Source organism: Ailuropoda melanoleuca, chromosome 8 (assembly GCF_002007445.2).
Source record: "Ailuropoda melanoleuca isolate Jingjing chromosome 8, ASM200744v2, whole genome shotgun sequence".
NCBI lineage: Eukaryota > Metazoa > Chordata > Mammalia > Carnivora > Ursidae > Ailuropoda > Ailuropoda melanoleuca.
This window is the reverse complement of record NC_048225.1, coordinates 18689114-18710000: the sequence shown is the minus strand read 5'-3', so window position 1 is coordinate 18710000 and position 20887 is coordinate 18689114. Positions and strand designations below refer to the sequence as shown.

General features: G+C 49.0%; 1 protein-coding gene across 4 annotated transcripts in view; it reads right to left on the bottom strand.

Moving 5' to 3' along the window:
• Positions 1-20887, bottom strand: part of GRAMD1B (GRAM domain containing 1B) — a 227666-nt gene that overhangs the window by 139594 nt on the left and 67185 nt on the right. Inside the window, exon 1 of one of the 4 annotated variants that reach the window (XM_034666000.1) lies at positions 20291-20881. The exons of 2 other annotated variants lie outside the window; for them this stretch is intronic. In XM_034666000.1, coding sequence (XP_034521891.1) covers positions 20291-20664 — 374 coding nt within the window. In that variant the 5' untranslated portion in view covers positions 20665-20881. Of the gene's footprint in view, positions 1-20290; positions 20882-20887 lie in introns of those variants that run through there. One more of the 4 variants, XM_034665999.1, reaches the window with a different exon arrangement.

The following is a 20887-nucleotide window of genomic DNA, read 5'->3' as shown; positions in this document are numbered from 1 at the left end:
GGGGTGGAGGTGGGGGGGTGGGAAACTGGTTTATGGTAAAACCGTTATCTTGGTTTTTTCCAATTAGAAGAAATAACAAACAGTCCTAGCCAAGAACTTTGGTCATTTAGCACTCAACAGAGAGCCCCTCAGGGGCCTGGGGAAGAAATAGCACTGACTAGACCTGGAGTCAGGACAGAGGAGTTAACAGCTCAGCACTGTATCTTCCGGGCCAAGCACCTGGACAACTTTCTGATAAGGCACACGCTCATGGGCACTCTTCGTTAGCAAGAAGACAACAGATACTGGGTAATTTAGAATACGGAACAAGAGGAAACAAACAGAAGCTGAATAATCCACAAGTCATTTATTTTTGTTTTGAGAATGTTAATGAAACATACACACACACCATCCAACAGCTCCTGCCCTATCCAATCGGCCCTCTTCAAGTTCAACTCTGGGACCTCCCCACGTGGAAGAAGGCAAGAGATTTTCATGGTCATAAAGTAGATGGTTCATTCACTCAAGACTCATTCAAAGAACACTTCGAACGGTAGCCTGCCAACAGAGAAAAGATGAGACAGCAAGTCTTGGGTGGGCCACATACCGTGCTAGAAGGCGGTAGAGGCAAAGCACCCTAAGAGCCAGCCCTACCCTCAAGAATCTTCACGTATGTTTAGGAATGAAGCCTAAAGTATAAAGGGAAGTATGAATCACCAAAATGCTATATCACAGAGGAAGGCGAAACGGACATGTACTGAACGCCTACAATAAGCATTTTTCACATACGGTCTCACTCAAAAGTCAGTATTCGAGGAAAATAACATGATTCTTTTATATTCCGACTCCGTTCTGTCTGTTCTTGATTTTTCAATTTCTTCGAGAACAACAGTGTGCCATTTCCTGTTGGCAAACACCCCACCCGCCCTGACTCCATGGGCTGATTACTGTAACTGTAACTCATCTATGACGTTGTGTTCCTTCTGACCTACACATCGCCCCCTATTGCAACTTCCTATACGCGCTTTTCCATGCTCATGGCCGGGCAGGCAACTAGGCTGGCGTTGCCTAGAGCCCACGAGTGTGTTGTCTGAGTCCTCTGTGTAACTCTGCTGGGCTAAGAGCATTAGATGATTATTCCCATGCCTCACTGGCGAAGGAGAACCGACTGAGAGTTGTGGGAGTTAGAGGCGCAAGCTCTGCTCCCATTTTCCAACAGCCCATTGGCAGAGCTGAAACTTAGAGCATCCCACCTATACATACATCCCCTACATGTTCTTATCATTCAATGTGCTCCAGCCCTCTGTCTTTTCTGCTCTTTACCCACATTCAGTAGTAAATGGGGCTGGGGGTGCCCTACGAGGAGCAGGGAAAACCCAGGCTTTCGATGTTTCCTTGCCTAGGATACCATTCAACCTGGAGATCAAGACACTGGTCCTCGATGGGCAGCCTCCATTCCTGAGCTCGGCTGACAGGCAGCCCAGCCCCATTTTGAGGAGTTAAGCGGGGACTGGTGATGCCCCGTTGCCCCAAGAGGCCAAATATTCACCCAACGTGGGCTCAGATCATTTTTGGTTTCATCACACTCACTTTGATATTAAGGTTACCCAACTTTTTCACTTTCCTTTGATTTCCCGACTCCTCAAAATGGTGATCTCCACCAGCTGGATCTGTGTCTCTCTGCTCACATCCTCACTCAAGCTCCCATCTCAACTGCTTTACACAAACTATCCTATTATCAAACATCAACAAAGATCGACCAGTGGCCTTTTTCCTATCTCACTTCTGACATTTCTACAGCACTTGAAATGACTCCTCCTTCCTGGAGGAAAAGATAATATTACTCTACCCTTGACTTAAATTTAATATTACTTAGTGAGATCATGTCTCTCATTCAAGAAGCATTTCTGGAGCACCTACTATGTGCCAGGCTCCATGTGAGGGAACACCAAGACGAAGAGAAAAAAATACATTCTGTCCACAAGGAGTTCACTCTCTAATGAAGAGTCTTTCCATCGAGTAATGAGATTACACAGAACAAGCTAACCTCTTCACGGAGGGTGGGATGGGAAAAGTGTCTACACAAAGGACACTACCCACGAACGAGACACAACACCTGGGGTTACATGGGACTCTGCAAGAGCTTCACGGAGGAGGAAGCATCTGAGAGGACATTTAAGACGAGTAAAATGTTACTGGGAAGTTCATATTCTAAGCGGAGAAATCGGTACAAGCCTACAAAGACTTGGCGAGAGTTTACGCTCAGTCAAGGGCCTCAGGTTCACCCTGCTGGAGGAGAAGGCAGGGCCCCTTAGGCAAGAGATGAATGCAGGCAAGTAAGCAAAGTCCGCATCACAAAGGGCCATGTGTCCCAGAAGTGGGATTAAATTTTATCCTGTAGGTGATGAGGGAGGTACTGAAGACTTCTGGAGGGGGGCAGACTTCTGGAGGGGGGCATGTTTGTTTATCGGAAGAAAACAGAGGATTAAGAGGAAGGCCTCTAGGAAGCCCTCTCACAACAGCAGAGAGGATGACAGGCTCAAACTAAGGGAGTGGAACCCCTGAGGGAGAGATTAAGGAGGTGCCTGACTACAGGTGGTGGGAGAAGGCCAGGGAGAAATCTCGAATGCCCTGCTGTCTCTGCTTGCCCGCACCTGAAGGCAGTTCTGTCTTCTTCCCTGGCATCCCCACCACTCTAAGCACAGTGCAAAACAGACCAGCTGACCAGTTCAGTACTCCTACCTTCCTCATCTAATGGTAAGGTAAGTCTACAGCGAGAATCTTCTGTGGGCCTTGGACCCAGCGTGAGAGCAGGAGGCTGCCAAGCTGGGTTATGGAAAGATTTCGGGGCACCCCAGCTGGGTTCTACATAGCAGCCATATGCACTCAACCTGGAGTCAGGCACAAAGTCATACTCCCATGTATTAAAAATAAGAACATGGAAAATAGAGCACCAGTTCAATAGAGCAGTAGCACTGGGACAGGGCTCAGAAGTGTGGGTCCAGCTCTGGCTCCGTCACAGATGGGACAGGACACAGCGCAGGGAACCTCATCATTCTGGACCTCAGTATGCTTCTCTGTAAAATGAACTTAGCGTGCCAGACCACGACAAAGGCCCCTCTGGCCTCACACGTGCAACGAAGCTCAGTAAGATTCTAAGGAAGATTTCCAGGAAAATCGGTTTGAAAGCTAAGTTACTGGCAGAGAAGGGCGCTGTGTGACCTGAACCAGGAGGGTGAGGTGGCCCTGGCTGGGCAGTGGGGAGAAAAGAAAGAACGGCAATGTGTGAACGACTGTAGCTTAGGTCCCCGGAAAGGCAATTCACAGGCACAGAGACACATGGGACTTCCTGGCTCACTTCCTGCACTCTCTTTTTGATTCCTGCTTCCTTTTATTGTGACTGTTTCCACCTTATCATTTGCTCAGAGCTTATAATTCTTGTAATAAAATCGTGGACCAACTCTTATACAGGAAGAGGCCTAAAAGATGATCTTGTCTCCTTTTCCGCCTTCCAGAACAGGAAACTAAAGAAAGAAGAGACACGTATAAAGCCACAGGAGTATTTAACAGCACTGCAAGAACTAACACCTACTCTGAGAGCAGAGCTTTGCCCACAACCTCACGCTGCCCTTCAACTACAGGAATATTCAAACCCGGAGCGTGGGGAGAAAGTATCTTCCTTTCTTTCTCCAACCTTCGGTGCTCTTGCCCATGACAAGGCTAACTACTGAAAGCTGTTCATTCCACCAAATGTTCGTGTCATGTGCTGCTGCTGGGTGTTTACTAAGCACCGGCTCTGTTCGAACCACTGGAGACATGGTCGTAGGCAGGGCCCCAGCTCTTAGGAACCTCACATTCTTGGTTTAGCAGTAGGGATGCAGAGGTGAGAGACCGATCATCAACACAGACGAAAACAAAACAAAACCAACAAAAACCCACGGTAAGTTAAAAGTATTACAAAGATAATAAAATTGGGAAGTGAAGAGTCTCGAGAAAGCAAAAAAAAAAAAAAAGTATGTTAAAGTCACATCGATAAAAGGTGGCAGAGTTTGGACTCGAATCCACACGGCTCACCACAGAGCATATGACTTCACCAACTGGGTTGTACTGAGTGACTTCGCACAGCAATTTGCAAGACGAGTGGCCACAGGACTAAGGACCGACTACATGGGAATATATATACTCAGAATATGTTTTTTGGAGTATTTTTATTTTGGAGTCTTTTTAATTTGGAAGGGAATTCAGAAGAAGGTTCTAATGAATTATGTTTTGATTTTAATGCATCCAAATGAATCTCTAGCTTGTCCTAATGGAAACATAGATTACAGTTGAACCAAATATTTTTCCTTTCACTCTATATCTCTATCTACTGTGACAAAACAGACGTAAACATTCGCTTTCCTACTTTCCTAAACAGTAAAGACAGCTCTTACACTGTACATACTCAAAAGCATTTATCGCTGATGTCAACAGGGATATAACATATCACAATCCTCTTACTAATATAAGGCTAACTGCTCATAAAATATGCAGATACAGCAAGTTAAAAGAGTCTCAAAATACAAGGACTGCATGTAGCTAGTTTCAAAATCACAGTCTCACCAAGACAGACTAAGCGTTGCAGAGTACACGCAAAACCAATCTGAATCACATCTCAAAGACAGTCTTTATGTCTTACCTGGGCTCTTTTTTATAAGATCTTCTCATTTTTCTAAAAGCTCTCACTCGGCATCTTCTCCTCTAATTACACCTCATATCAAAGAATGTCACTCCTTTCGAACTCAGAAGACAATCCATTCATTTACTGCTCTCTGTGGGGCCTTATGGCAACACTGATTAAGCTGAAATCAAAGATTCATGAAGCCCTATCAGGGGAAACCCAGCACCAGGCAAGACAGGCGCAACGTCCCCTGGGCGGCTTATGAGTCCCCCTCCCTCTCCCATGAGAAGGGGGATCACAGGTTCCAGAAGGGCACCAGGAAATGCTAAGCAGATGACACAGGTGGCCTTCCCTCATCACACACAGCCCTAACCACCCTCTGGACCACTACTTTTTTCCCAGGTCTGCCAACCACAAATGACTCAGCAAAGGTGCCAGAATGACAAACAACCACAAGCCCCAGGGCCTGCCCTTCAGATGGGAGAAGCTTTGCACCATATGAAAACGACACAAATGTGAAAACACATCTTTCCCTTAAATGTAAAGGGATGAGAAAGAAGTCATCAGAAAGTGAGCACCTATCATGCATCAGGCACTTGGAGAGGTTCCTCACTTTTATTTCAACTCCACGCCAACCTACAAGGTGTGTATTAGCATGACGCCCTCTTCATGCGGGAGGACATTGATGGTGCAAAACAGCCCGAGGGAAGAAAGTCTGCTCCAGGTTGGAATCTGACTCCAGGAAGCAGGCTGGAAATCGCTGCTGGAATAAAAGTCAAACGCAGCCACTGGGACTCTGGCGAGGAACAGCGTTGGCCTGCGCAGTGATCAACAGGATTTTGCAAGCATGAACAGCCTTGGAAGGGGTAGAAACACATTCTAGGTCTCAGCTGTCCCTGGTCCCTCTCAAATTCACCATCAGTAGCCGCTTGTCACTCCGGATGCTCATCCCTCAGCTCCAGCTGGGCTTTGCCTGGACTCATCTAGAACGGGGCAGGCCAAGTCTCACAGTCTCCCGGAGGTGGATGGATCTAACCCAACAGCTAATATCAAGACAAGTATGATATTCAATAAGCAAATTAAAATTTCTTGCTGATAAGAGTGGAGCCACCATCCTATGGCCAAAGACCACCTCACCTGCCCTAGAAATAACCAGGATTAAAAAAATACATAATACACACACAGAGATACATATATAATATTTTATATATATTAAATATACAATGTATTTTTTTTAAAGATTTTATTTATTTATTTGACAGAGAGACAGCCAGCGAGAGAGGAAACACAAGCAGGGGGAGTGGGAGAGGAAAAAGCAGGCTCCCAGCGGAGAAGTCTGATGTGGGGCTCGATCCCAGGACACAGGGATCACACCCTGAGCCGAAGGCAGACGCCCAACGACTGCGCCACCCAGGCGCCCGTTTTTTTTTTTTTTTAAAGATTTTATTTATTTATTTGCCAGACAGAGCGGGCGCACAAGTAGGGGAGAGGGGTGGAGGGAGAGGGAGAAGCAGGCTTCCCGATGAACAAGGAACCAGATGCAGGACTCAATCCCAGAACCCTGGGATCATGACCTGAGACAACGCTTAACCAACTGAGCCACCCACGTGTGCATCCCTCACAATATACTTGTTTTTAAAGGTTTGTTTACTTACTCATTCGTTCATTCTCTGATACCCATCCACTGAACCTGGACAAGTATGTTTGGACTTATCTGCATGCTGTCAACTGTTTCTTACTAACTCTCTGAGGACACTACTGAGCTGATTAAGACAGTAAAAGTGAATTACTTCCAAACAGCACCTGTCATCCAGAGGGGCCCTAGGCTGGTAGGCAACTGGGGACAGATGCTCTAGGACTCTAGACTCTTCATGGCTATGATGACTAAGGTCAGAAATAGGCACAGATAATAATCCCAAAATGCCCAACTCTGGAGTGCCTTGCATCAATGGTATGAGAAACAAAACAGAACTTTTATTTCCCCTGCCTATCTTCTGCTAGAGAAAGCCAAAGGGAAGTTCAGCAGGCCTGTGTTCTGCAGAAAAGAGAGGAGAAGCAGGCCAGGTTACCCCAGGCCCATGGCTGGGATTCCCCAGTCAGCAAAGCACAAGCCATCCTTGTCTATTCCGTGAAATAAATGAGGCCAGGCCCTAGGGTGGCAGTAACTTGCTTCTGCTCTCCCAAGACAAAATGTCCATCCAGCTCCATTTACAATTTACAATCTACTAAAGAGGATGTCCTTCACAGTAAGATCTGGCCAGTTACCAGGATGACCAAATGCAACAGTTCCTGCCACCCTCTCCTTGCAGGCACCTGCCACATTTCCAGATTTTACATTTATCTGTACGATTTGCATTGACCACCTTAAAGATGCTCAATAAAAACTTAACAGTTGAACAAATGAACGGATGGACTCTAAACTAGGCTAAATCCTTCAAGAGCAGAGGCCAGCCAAAGCCCAGGGGCCGGCGTACAGCAGCCAAGCCGTTAAGGACGTGTGGAATTTGAATGCTCCTCACTGGGACAGACTGAATGTTTCATGTGTCCTGCAGGGGTGGTAAAAATCCAGCCAAAGCTTTTCACAGGAGCTGCTGCTTTAACAGAATAGAGGCCCACTGAAAGAGTGCCTTACAATGTCTGGTCTCTATTTTCCATTTCCTGTGGATTTTAATCACCTACATCGTCAGCACACGCATATGAACCTCAGTATGATGTTCGATGTGCACGTGTATTTTTGTACAGTATCGAAAAAGGCCTGAATTAGAAGGGACATGATGACCTCTTTTTGAGTCAGGATTCCATCATTACGTAGCTGTACGGATGTGGGCATGTTGCAGAGTTTCAATTCTTAAGGGCCAAGTGGACACAGTCGTTACCCCACAGGCTGCCACAGCAAATGAAGTAAGGGATGGCCAAGCCATAAGCCTCTGACTGGAGGCTTGGTGTGTGCCAGGAAGTGTGGTATGTGTTGGGGCAAGTGCAAAGAATGTACTGCCTTCCTGGAGCCCATGCCTGGTAATCACTTTGAAAAGGATAAAGTACTACCCAGATTCAGAGATCGCGCTAAACTGCAATCACCAGCATTGTCTTTCCTTGTGTCCACGTGGGCACCATTCTCTGCTGCTCTGCCTGGAAGCTCCGGTGGCAAGTGTCAGTGTCCCCTCTTTCTTCTCTACACCTGCCCACCCCCATGCCGGGCTCCCAGTTCCAGAGTTCAGACTCCGCACTCTGTGGTGCCTCAGAACCTGGCCTTCAAGGCCTGTCTTCAGGCTGTCACTACATTGCATGAAGAAGGGCCATGTCTCCTGGTGGCCCTTCAGCTCCTGGCTTCCACGAGAGCTGAGAAGGAAACACCAGAACAAATGCCCTGACACCTGACAGCTGCAGAGAGAGCATCAGCTTCAAACCACCATCTCCCGAGGCCTTGGAAAATGTCAGAACAGCAGGTGCATCTGCAGGCCGAAATACCTACGCCCAAATACATGAAGTCCTCCTGCCCGTGGAGGGGGTCCACTCCCAAGTTCAGCCCTCAGCTGCACCCCCAATTCATCTCCCGCTGCAGAGCAGGGCGCAAGACATTACTTTCATAATTCCCGATTTCTGAATTTTAGAACATGGGCGAATTCTCTTCCAGGGATGTGCCCAAGTCACTTGTTTTTAAATAAACAGGGACTGCTTTTGTGTTGTTCATTTCTTTACTGTCTCTCTCCCTGGGCAGAAACTATGTTGTTCACTAGAGTCTCTGGCGTCTAGAACACCACCTGCCACGTCACATGTGGTCAATAAATATTTGGTGGATTAAACGGCGGGGTGGAGGGAGGAAGGATACATGTATTCCCAAATCCTTCTCTCCTGCAAGATGAACAACTGTTGCCCTGACCTGGAATCAGAAGGCCTGAAAAAAGTATAGTTACCATGGCAACCACAGCTCCAAAATTCAAAACATCCTTCAAAACTGCCACGGGTCTTTGGTGGGAAAAGGGTTAGTTACTCCTCTTTGCAGACCGTACCTGGGCTCTGCAGTAATCATTGGCCAAAATACTGCTTCCGACCTGTTCTTGCTTTATGGAGCCTCATTTTGGGAAAGTCAACCACTACAGATGCCAAATTTAGCTCCTTGAATAGAGACCACCCTGAGAAGAACAGCGGTCTCTGATCTCCGGGCACCTACAGTCCGATGGAAGACACAGACAGCACAAAGAAATAAAAACATGAAAGAAACCAACAGGCGCAAAGTAAACAAGCCATTATATAATCAACCAGATTTACATAAATGGGATATGGGGGGGGGTAATTATCCAGCCTCAAGAGGACTTCTTGCTTTGCAAAATGATTTACACTAGAATTCCATGAAAATCAAGTTTCTGTACAGTCCTTCATTCATTTGATTATTTACTCCTTCCCTAAATACCTATTTACTGAGCTCCTACAATGTTCCATGCAAAGAGCTCAGCAGGCACTGAATAAAACAAACACTGAATAAAATAAACTATGTCCTCACAGCTTATGATCCAGTAAAGGATGCAATGTGACCAAATAATTGCAATTTAGGAACATAATCACAAATCAGGACATGTAATAAACACCAGAGTCTGGGGACACCTGGGTGGCTCAGTTGGTTAAGTGTCTGCCTTCAGCTCAGGTCATGATCCCCGGGTCCTGGGATCGAGCCCCATGTCGGGCTCCCTGCTCAGCAGGGAGCCGGCTTCTCCTTCTCCCTCTGCCTACCACTCCCCTTGCTTGTGCTCTCTCTGACAAATAAATAAACAAAATCTTAAATTAAATAAAAATAAAAATAAAATAAACACCAGAGTCTGGAAATACTTTCTGGAGGAAAGATCCAAAGAAGAAGAAAAGAAGGGCAGGGTGACAAGGTGGGTCATGTTACCAAAGGGGAATTCCGCTGAAGGAACAGTGTCTGTGGCGATCGGGAAAGGAGAGAAAGCTCCCCACTCAAGGCGCAGAGAGGCTACTCTGGCTGGAGGCACGGGACTGGGAGCAGCAGCAGGAGGGGAGCGGGAGTGAGGTCATGAAGTCCACTCTGGCTGCGTCCAAGAATTAAAGGGCAGGGCTTCACGGGAGGCAGGGAGACCAGCTAGAAGGACACTCGGGGAACAGACACGGGAGAGATGGTGGCCTGGGGAGGAGCAATGGTGGTGGAGTCGGGAAGACGGACTTGAAGAACACCCTCCCAGGGGAGGGAAGCCTCGTGAAGTTGACCAGTCCCCATTCCCGATCCAAGGAACTGAGGGAGAGGCACTGGACTGGAGGGAAAGACGGCCAACTCAAGGACACCGAGGCGCGGTTCTGAAGAACATCCCCATGAAACGTCCATTAGTGGCTCGTAGGTCTGAGCCTAAGGCTCAGGAAAGAGAGGAGGTCCGAGGTATGTGAGAGTCATCGTCACATAGAAAGAATTAAAGCCACTCAAGGGGATGAAACAGCCCTAGGACAGTGTGGAGACTGAGGAGGAGACCGAGCAGAGGGAGGGTGAAGGGAAAAGGAGAGGGAGAAATAAGAAACCTGGAGTCAGAACCTTAAGCAGACGGACAGTGAAGAGACAGACGGACAAGAGCAGCCCAAGAATTGTAAAATCTCATTTTTAGCACCTATCAGTAGATCGGAAAAGTGACGTCTCATAATTCATCAACGAAGTAATAAACCACTGTTTCAGCTTATGCTAACCAGAGGAGCAAACTCAGAGGCCTCGCAGACCACCAAAAAAATCTCACTTTTACTACCTAAGAATAACCTTAGTGTAACTCTCCAGACTCGTCTACTTGAACTGTCCTACAAGAGGATGAAGAAATGCATACTCTCCATTTTACAGAGGAGAAAGACATTGACCGGGAGAGGAGTCACCCGTCCAGGACCACAGAGTGAGAAAATGCACTGAGCCCCAGCCCACAGCCCAGCTGCCTGGGATGGTCCCCCGAACTGGCACTAGGGCATTAGACGACCCGCAGACGAGGCCTGAGTGAGCTTCCTGCGTTGGCTGCTGAAGACAGGGCTCCATCCCATGCAGAACGGGCTCCCCAGACACGGGGTGGGCTGGCGGCCGAGGTGCGTGCAGGGTACCTGTCCTCCAGAGCCGTCTCTGCCTCCAACCGACTCCCCGGCCTTGGACTTCCATTTGTTCTGAGTTGAAATGACTCCACAAATCCCATTCACCATGAAGACTAGATTCTCCAGGAGACAGATGCTGAGCCAGAACCATAGGGACTAACAGGTGTCAGCGGAGTACCAAGAAGTAAGACAAGGTACTGGTGCCATTTAGGTCCAAGGACCCTCCTCCCCTCTCCCTTCCAGCTGACTTTTTCCTCAGGCCTATTTTTTTTTTCCTAAATGCTGTAGTCTGACTTCCATATTCTCCTGAAACTATCTTTTTCCTACTGCTCTCCACACAGGCCGGGAGCTCCTCGATGGAAGGACCGTTTGCATCCAGCCCTGTATCCCAAGCAGCCAGCACAGCAGCTGATTCCCTGGAAGTGTCCAATCAATATTTCAACAGCTCTCTTGAGTTCTGTGATTTTTCAGTCTCATCTAACTACAACCAAAAAGCATGTCAACTCACAGAGGCATTTAAGGAAGCAACCTAAGCATGGGAAGGAATCTGAGATAGAGGAATCTTTCAGGGACGCTCGGAACTTCCCGAATAGGCAGGCCACTTTCTACTCTGGTCTTCCAACACATGTGGCCGCCAATCCCCCCAGTAAGTCCGCAGGGCCCCACAGCACCCGTGAGGTCCGGGTAATCACTACCACAAACATAGGGCTTCCCTCAGGATCTGCAAGCCACAGCACAAGTGACCACTAAGAATAAAGTCTCTGAAGGAATGTTCTCAAAGGATGACGATTCTCTCATGCTCCCTGAAGACAAAACTAGAGAACATGTGTTTGAACCTTACCACGGGGGCTTTCAGTCAGATCTGAGGAAGAACTTTCTTAGGAGCGGGCCTTGAAACAAAGGAAGAGGTGACCAAGAGAGGTGGTACAATCCTCTTCTCTGAGGTCTTTTTAAAATTTTTCTATGAGGTCTTCACCTGTCAGGAAGATGTGGTTCATCACAGACAAAGACAGAGAAAACACATGTTGTCACCCAAGCTAAGGGCAAGCTGTTCCCTGGACAAGCTCCACCCTGTTCAGAGTAACCTTTATTACGGCCATTCCATCCAACCCTGAGAAGCAAACAAAAGGTCAGGAAGAGCTTCGGAGTGCAATGACCCAGCCAGAAGACAAACAGATGGCTGTGAGGAGTCAGACTGGCATTAACGCATAAGCTTGGTTATGGAAACCATGAGGACGAGGCTAAGTGGCATCTCTGATGAGCGGGCTCTTCCCCCCCGCTTATTTCACAGACTCACCTGTCCTCAACCTAGGGACTTACATTTTGCCCTACCTTCTCCAGGGACAAGGTAACAGAAGGGCTGACAAAACGAAATGTCTATCACTTAAGAAGGAAACCTGGATGATGGGTGGCTCAGTCAGCTGGGGCATCTGCTTTCGGCTCAGGTCATGATCTCGGGGTCCTGGGATGGAGCCCCGCATCAGGCTCCCTGCTTCTCCCTTTCCTGCTCCCCCCGCTTGTGTGCTCTATGTCAAATAAATAGATAAATAACATTTTAAAAATAAATTTAAAAAAAAAGGAAACCTGAATGAGAAAACATAGTGGGTACTAATGCACCAAATATGCTGCCAATGGCACAGAAAAATGATGAGCTATGTCTTCCTCTCCCCTACTACCCTGAATTTTATGTTAACTAGCTGTTTTATCACACACACAATAGCCACTGGCTTTTAGGACACAAAAATTTCTTTTTAAGAAGCTGGAAGATCCTTGCAGAGCCTCAAAAATGTGTCATTAAACCAACCGTCCACTATGTCTTTCTGTATTTTCCTAATTGTTGAGTCAAATCTTGCCAGGGTTACCATACTCCCCTTTCCCCCCACTGGGCCTCCAGGGCAAATTCTTTTTCCATAGTTGTGAAAGAAAGGGGAAAACCAAGTGGGTTGTTGTGTGTGTGTGTATATGTGTGTTTTTTTTTTTCTTTAATCTCCCTCACTCAGCCCCCTCACTTCCTGACTACATTTGCTAACCAAGAAACAGCAAGACGAAAAACCTCTGTGGTCAGACCGAGTAGGTGAGAGGCAGCAGTATGGGAACAGGCATTACTACAGCGATGTGCTGACATGGGGAGATCTCACGAAGCACAAAGACACTCCAGAGAAGTGACAGTTAGCAACGGGCCCAGACTTGAGGTCAGAGGCCTGAGTTCCCCAGCCATAACCCAGATCTGCCACCGTGATGTGCCTATCGCCTTATTTCCTTATCTCAGCTACAAATCGGGGTTGAACAACCAGAATCTCAACACGGAGTGTGTACAAAGGATGCAGAATGAAGGACTTCATGCCACTGGACCAAAAACAGTGTACGGGGGCTCTAATGGAAGGGCCACGGATTTCCTTCTCTCTCCCCTCCTCCACCACCGATCCGATCCTAGCTGAGCCACAGCCACTGCTCGCTGATGATTTGGATCTGTATTATTTGAATTGAAAATCCAGACACATAGTGTCTGGAAAACAGAGGAGAATATTTGACACCAGGACTATTTTTAGAAGGTGGCATGTGGCTGCTCACAGTGGCGTGGGGCGGGGAGGAGGGTGGAGCCAGCCACTGCCTGACATCTCTTTGCTGCAGCTCGAAGCATCCCCCGTCCTGTTCCCCTCTCCCATCTGAAGGCCCACACTGGATTTTCAGTGATACATCCTGGATGGAAGCTTTGCCATCTCCTCTGAGAGTAGGAAGATGCCTCAGGCGCTGAAGTCACAGCACAAGAGCTGGCAGACCTCCCCCCCCACTCTCACAAGATGTGTAAAAGCTGTATCTTCCTCACACCAGACACTATAGCCCCTTGGCACATCACCACACCAATGTGGGCTACGGAGGCAAGAACCCAAGAGGGCAAAAGCTCCAGAAAAAGCCCTAAGGCTGCAGAAAGCTCTTGTACACAGTGCAACCCAGCAACTGCCCCGGGCTCTCAGGCCAGCTTGGTTCGGTGTCTAAACACCTGCTCCAGGGCCCAGTGGCTCATGCACGGAGGTCAGGAAGGAAATTCCCCACTGGCAGCTTACCCATTCAGATGCCTTAATGGAAAACAGTGTTACCCTGGAAGCAATTATCAGTGACCAGCCTAGCAACTGGTGGATGGAGAGGACTCCAGAGAAACTAACCGCACAGGGCAGCATCACCACCTGCTAATCTGACCCAAGATCATCCCTGGCTCCTGCCTGACATGTAACTGGTGCCCCCTGAGCGCGTAACCACCATGGAAACTCTTAAAATACCAACTCCCACAGAGGACCCTGGCCAGTGTGAATCAGCCCATGGGGCTCCACCTCGACCTCCTCAGTTTCCACAAATTGTTCAAATCTGGAAACCACATCTCCAGCCAAAGGCGGGCTGCTTCTCATGGAGCAGTTTGCCCTGACCAGTCAGCATGGGCCCCCCACGCAGCGGTGCTTACCCACAAGCCCTAGAACTTTCCCCCCCGGAGCCCTTCCCATCCTGCTGACCTCATTCCTACCTTCTCTCACACCCCTCCCCTCCACATGTATGCTTTCTCAAACATGCAAGAGCCAACAATTTCCAGGCCCTGGAGAGATGGTAAAGTGTCCCTTATAGAGACCTCAGACTCTGGAACCGTTCAAATCTCACCCTTGCTTCTGTTTGACCAGGAGCGAGTTAATCTCTGAACTTCAGGTTTCTCAGCCATAAAACCCACCTGGGGGGTTTCTTATGAGGATTAAATGGGATTGTGTATTGAAGGCGCTTAGCAGAAAACTTGGCAGGAAGTAAAATGCAGTCCCCGCCCTCAAGGATTTATGGGTCCAGGAGAGGTTTTCACTAGTTACACCTTATCCAGCACTGACTACTTACTTAATCTGCTGACAGATCACAGGTCTCTGCATCTGTTTTTGTTGTTTTGTGTTAAGAAAGAATGACAGTTCGCGGGCGCCTGGGTGGCTCAGTGGGTGAAGAGTCTGCCTTCGGCTCAGGTCATGATCCCTGGGTCCTGGGATGGAGCCCCACATCAGGCTCCCTGCTCCTGGGAAGTCTGCCTCTCCCTCTCCCTCTGCAGCTCCCCCCCCCCCCCCCCCGATTTGCACGTGCGCGCTCTCAAAAAAAAAGAAAAAAAAAAAGAACGCCATTTCTCTATTTCACACTCCCTGTGCTTCTCATACATGGCAGGGTGTTCACAGAAGTGATGGGTGGAACGTTTGGATGCACAGCTCACCGTCCTCCCCTGGAAATGGAGCTGAAACTGGAAGCAAGACTCTCCCTGAAGGTCAGAGGAAAGGGTTGGAGAATCAGGATAGAAACGCCAATGACACCATTACCTGCCAACCCGCACACCAGCTAGGCTGGCACCACCAGACGGAGAGGTGAGAGGTGCTGCCTGAGGTCAGATGTGTTGCCGACCAGAAATCCTGAGGCTCTAAGTTGAAAGGGCTCTAAGCAGCATGAGGGTGTTACACAGAAGAGGGGACAGAAGGGGCCATGGTGGTGCAAATAATGACAACACAGGGGACGCCCAGGGCACAGAGAAGCAGAGAAGTGCTGCTATGTCCCCTGGAAAGACAGCCTACAGGTAGCCATCCACAGCTACTCACTGGGCCCTGGTCAGCTTTCCCCTCTCCCTCCAGGGATGGGGACCGATGCCATCCTGCCAGACGTGGCTCTGTCCAATTTTTGACTTTTCACCAGAATCCGGCAGGTCAGAGAGTTTTGAACAATCACCACAACCAGTTATGGCCAAGGAATTTAGGGAGACATGCAGGTACTAATTCCAAAAGCTTGATCCATCAACTTCAGACTCCATTTTTCAGGGAGATCAGAAGGCAACATGCCAGTATTAAAAAAAAAAAAAAAAAAAAGAGAGAGAGAAGAAAAAAAAGTGCCATCTTATGTTAAAAGACACCAATTCCCAGTCAGCGCTGGAAGAACAGTGCAAGGCTCGGCCCCGCCACCCAGTTCACACACAGCAGCAATAATTAGCTGCCTCCAATACCACTGTGCGCATCTCTCCCAGGTTCTAGAACCCATGGAGGCTCCCCAGTGAGCTGAATCCTCTTTGTATACGGATCACACGGTCTATGGGATCTCAATGCATTGTTGTTGACTGACTGATAAACTGAAATTCCAACTCTTCAGCATAAATCAAGTCTGTCAGCCCGTCAGTTCATCACCCTATTCTCCACACCCCTCATGGAGACCACCCTTGGTCATCCATTACCACCTTCAAGCCAACATCCCCAAACTGCTTTCACCAACAACCATCTGGCTTCCATTCAAAACTCTGTCCTGGGGGTGCCTGGGTGGCTCAGGGGAATCAGCCTGGTTGAGGTGGTTGAGTGGCCGGACTCTTGACTTTAGCTCGGGTCATAGTCTCAGGGTCCTGGGATAGAGCCCCGCTTTGGGCTCCAAGCTCAGCGGGAGTCTACTTGGGATTCTCTGTCTCCCTCTCCCTCTTCCCCCCACCCCGTGCTCGCGCTCTCTCCTCTCTCTCTGTAGCGAATACATAAATCTTTAAAACAAAACAAAACGAACCCTCTACTCTCTGCAGTAAGTAGACGTGTGGCTGCCTAGGGCCAGGAGAAGAGGAAAAGGAGCACTGAGGGTGAGGTATAAAGAGTACGTACAGGTTTCCTTTTGGGGTCATGAAAATGCTCTAAAATGGACTGTGGTGAAGGCTGTGCGTATTTGGGAATATGCTAAAAACCTCTGAATTGTATACTTTAAAAATGACTGAATGGTATGGTCCGTAAATTATATCTCAATAAAGCTGTCACGGGGAAAAAAAAACTTTAGCTCTGAACTCAACTCCTCCAGGAAATTCTCCCTGACTTATGAATAAAGATACTTCCACTCCAAACAGTAGAGAAAAAAAGAATCATTCTTCCACTCATTTTTAATGTATTCACCAACAAACATGTATTGATCACCATAAAAGGCCAAAGTACCCTGTTAGACAGTGAGGATATGAAGATGAACCAGATAAAACTGGGCGTGGATTATTTCACTACTGTACCCCAAGGCCCTTGGTTCCCCAAACCACAATGACTTTGACATCTTCTCCACTTCTTTCTTTCTAGGGTTAAAGGAGGAAAAGAAGGGGTCTCCCGATCCTCTTTCTGTGTTTAACTTTGTGCAGTTAAAATCCTCAGCCCCTTGTCCCCCACTGCAGCCTGAAAGGTGCTTTTCTCTCTGCGGAGAGGTAGATTCAGGAGGGCGAAGGTGAAGACGAAGGATATCATGCTGGGCCTAGTATGCTAGTCCTCCCTGGCTGAACCAGGCCAGAGCAATTTTCCAATCCCCCCACCCCGGGGGTCATATGTGATGAGTCCCAGGTGTCGCTCCAGGACACTTGAGTATGTGAGCTCATACTCTCAAGCAAACATCCACTCCATGCAAGACACTCAGAGAATACTGACAATAATCCTTCACCCGGACACGGCATTTTCATCTGTGGGAAACGTTTTCATGTGTATGACTCCTGAGACACGTCTCCCCTTCCACAGATGGAGAAGGTAAATGAAGTGGGGTAGCCAAGGTCCCACACCTACTAAATGACAGAACTGAAATTTAAACTGAAATCTCCTGGGGGCGCCTGGGTGGCTCAGTCAGTTAAGTGTCTGCCTTCGCCTCTGGTCATGATCCCAGGGTCCTGGGGCCCAGCCCCACATCAGGATCCCTGCTCAGCAGGGAGTCTGCTTCTCCCTCTCCCAGACCCTCTCCCCCACTCGTGCTCTCTCTCTCGCCATTTCTCTCTCTCTCAAATAAATAGATAAAATCTTTAAAAATAAAAAAAAATTTAAAAAATTAAAAAAAATAAAATCTCCTGGCTTCAATTCCAATATTCTTTCTGCTCTACTGCCCTCAAAAGCCAGCTCCTTCTCAGGGAATCTTGCTGGGCATCCACAAGCTTCTACTCACTCGATTGCTTCTTTTCTCTCCACGAAGCCTTTCACTTCTAAGACCTACACATGATGGAATGTCTCTGGATCTTGGCAAAGACAAAACCCCAACAGGAGACAGTGAAACAATGGTTAAGAGTAGAGATCTGAGTCAGACCAATTGGGTTTGAATCCAGAGTCTGCCTTTACTCTACACATACACGCATATTCTTCTAATCCAGCAAGCAGTCATTTAAAAGACCTGCCTTCACCTACTCCTAGAAGGTGAAAATCCTTCCTGATTTTAAGAATATTGAAGAGTCAATGGCACCCTTAGATAACTCTCCATACCAAGAAAGTCTTCCTTAATTCCAACCAAATCCACCTCCACCCTCACCCGGGCCAGCAATGCAAGACTCTTTTCCACATATTTTGTCCTCAATATGCATGGCAAATCCCCAAATCAAAACGGGGTCTCTGTTAGTGTCTCCCACATTTGAGGGTAGGGTCTCTGTTAGGATCTCTCACACTCGAGGGGAAAGCTGACAAACCGTGATGAACTATTTTCATTCAAGATTAGCTCCTGGCTGGCTCAGCTGGTAGAGTTGGGTTGTGATTTCAAGCCCTACATGGGGCATAGAGATTTCATTTAAAAAAAAAAAAAAGAAGAAGAAGGGGAGGAAGAGGAAGAAGAAATAAAAAAAGATTAGNGAAGAGGAAGAAGAAATAAAAAAAGATTAGCTCCCACCAAGTTGCCCCTCTCCCTCTACTCTGTGGAAAAGGCAGCAGGATGAGGCACCAGTCAGAAAGAATTATTATCCTCAGGTCCAAAGTTCTACATCTGGGGCGCCTGGGTGGCACAGTGGTTAAGCGTCTGCCTTCGACTCAGGGCGTGATCCCGGCGTTATGGGATCGAGCCCCACGTCAGGCTCCTCCGCTAAGAGCCTGCTTCTTCCTCTCCCACTCCCCCTGCTTGTGTTCCCTCTCTTGCTGGCTGTCTCTATCTCTGTCGAATAAATAAATAAAATCTTAAAAAAAAAAAAAAAAGTTCTACATCTGCACCTGAAAGGATAACCACTTCCAGTCAACAGAAAAGAGATCCCAGGAAGCTCAGCAGTACTCCAGGGATTCCTCCTCCTCAGCATCCCCTCAAAGGCACAAGGTTCACCTTACTTCTTTTTTTCTCTGAAGTGTGGGGTTTTTTTGTTTGTTTGTTTTTAGTAATCTCTGCACCCAGCGTGGTGCTGGGACCCACAACCCTGAAGAGATCAAGAGCCACACACAGGCTCTTCCAACAGAGCCAGCAGGTGCCACCACCCTGCTTCTTTTGCCTTTGTCCATATTGTTCCCCTTTCCTGATCTCACACCCCTGACCTCATACTTCTGCTGTTTTCTGCCACGTGTCTGTATTTGTCACAGTTTGAGACTCTCTCCCTTCCAGAAAACTTCATGTCTTCCAATGGTTCCACCTCCTCCATGGGAGTGAAACTCACAAATCTTCATTGCTTATACAAGTCTCCGCCCATCCTCCTCCTCAAAGTTGGCCTGCCCCTTTTTCTACCTACCCCTTCCTCCTCTCCCTCCAGGACCCCATCGACATTAGGCTGGTACCTGACTGAGCTTGGAAGAACATTCAATAAATACTTGTTGAGGTGAATGAAATTGAACAGGCTGGGAGGAGTCCTGGGGAAGGTGACCAATCCTTCAGCTGCCCCACACAAGACAACAAACCTCTGTTAAGAGACAGGGCCCTAGAGCCTAAAAGTAAATGAGCAGAGTCCACGGTATCTAAGAGCCAGTGAGGATCCCTCTCCCCTGAACCCGCCGGTGTGCTTGGATGCAGCACACCTCCCAGCCAAGGCTGGATGGAGCTGCCCTCTGGTTTTCTACACTGTGCAACAGGACAAAGAACTTCTCCCCCTCCTCAGATGCCACACTAACCCCGGCAAAAAAGTAGCCAGCACAAACCAGCGTAGGGTAGAGCAGCTCTAGACGTCTTAAGATTCTTTCTAGTAGATGGGCCTGACTCAACAAGGAAACTCCAGCACGTCCTCTACACATGTGGGCCAGGACAGGCAAGCTGGTGTGGCCAAAAGAACATCATAAAAGCTGAAGTGGCAATATGAGTGTAAGCGCAGGAGCCCCTGAACCCTTCTCACCTTGTTACCTCCAGGTCTTAAATAGGAATAACAGTAGAAGCTAACGCGGAGTTTTCGCGATACGTGCTCCTCACTGTACTGACCTGCTCGTGATAAGGACCCAATGGTNCCCCTGAACCTTTCTCACCTTGTTACCTCCAGGTCTTAAATAGGAATAACAGTAGAAGCTAACGCGGAGTTTTCGCGATACGTGCTCCTCACTGTACTGACCTGCTCGTGATAAGGACCCAATGGTATGAGCTGCCATGGTTTTATGATTCATTTTGCTACGAGGATGGAATGAGATGGAATGTGGCGGGAAGCCCCACATAGCCGCGTGACACAGGAGAAAGTCGTAAGCCAGGGGCCCCGGGTTGGGGAGGAGGGCGACACGCGTGGAAGCCAAAGTGCCACCGGCCCTCCAGCGGGGCGCAGCAGTGCCCGAATCCCACTCTGACGAGGGCACCCCCGCTTTCCTCCGCAAGGTTCTGGCCAGGACGCCTCCGGGGAGGGCAGGAGAGGGGAAGGGGGAGCAGGCAGGGGGCGGCGCAGGGACGTACCTGCTTTCACTGCACTCCTTCCGCTCCCTCACCCTGAGCCACTTGCGGAGGAGGAAGCGCTTGCGGCGAGGAGAAGCACTGGGTGTGGAGCAGTTGGACCACGGGGTGTCCTCGTCGCTGGAGGGCGTGATCTCGATGGACGGCAGCTGCAGGAACTCCTTGCCCGGGGCCAGGACGCCGGGCAGGTCCCGGGTCAGCCCGGCCTCCAGGCTCTGCTCCTGCACGTTCTTCATGCGGCGCATCTTGAAGCGTCGGCGGCGGAGCGTGGGGGTGGACGAGCTGGACCAGAGCGGGCTGCCCTCGGGCGCGCCCTGGGGCTCGGGCACCTGCAGGGCGGGCGGCTGCAGGTTCTCCAGCATGTTGGCCGCCGGCATGGGGGCCCGTGGCGGCCGCGCTCCCTCAGCGCCCTCCGCCAGCCGCCTCGCTCCCCACCCCTGGCCGCTGCGCGCTCGGAGCGCTCGGCCCGCTCTCGTTGGGAAACGCTTGCAGCTCGAGCCGCGCGGAGGGCAAGTTCCTCTACCCCAGCGCCGCGAGACAGGCGCGCGCGGCCGCCGGGGCCGAACTTTCCGGTGCGCGCTCCCCCGGCCGTCGGCGCCG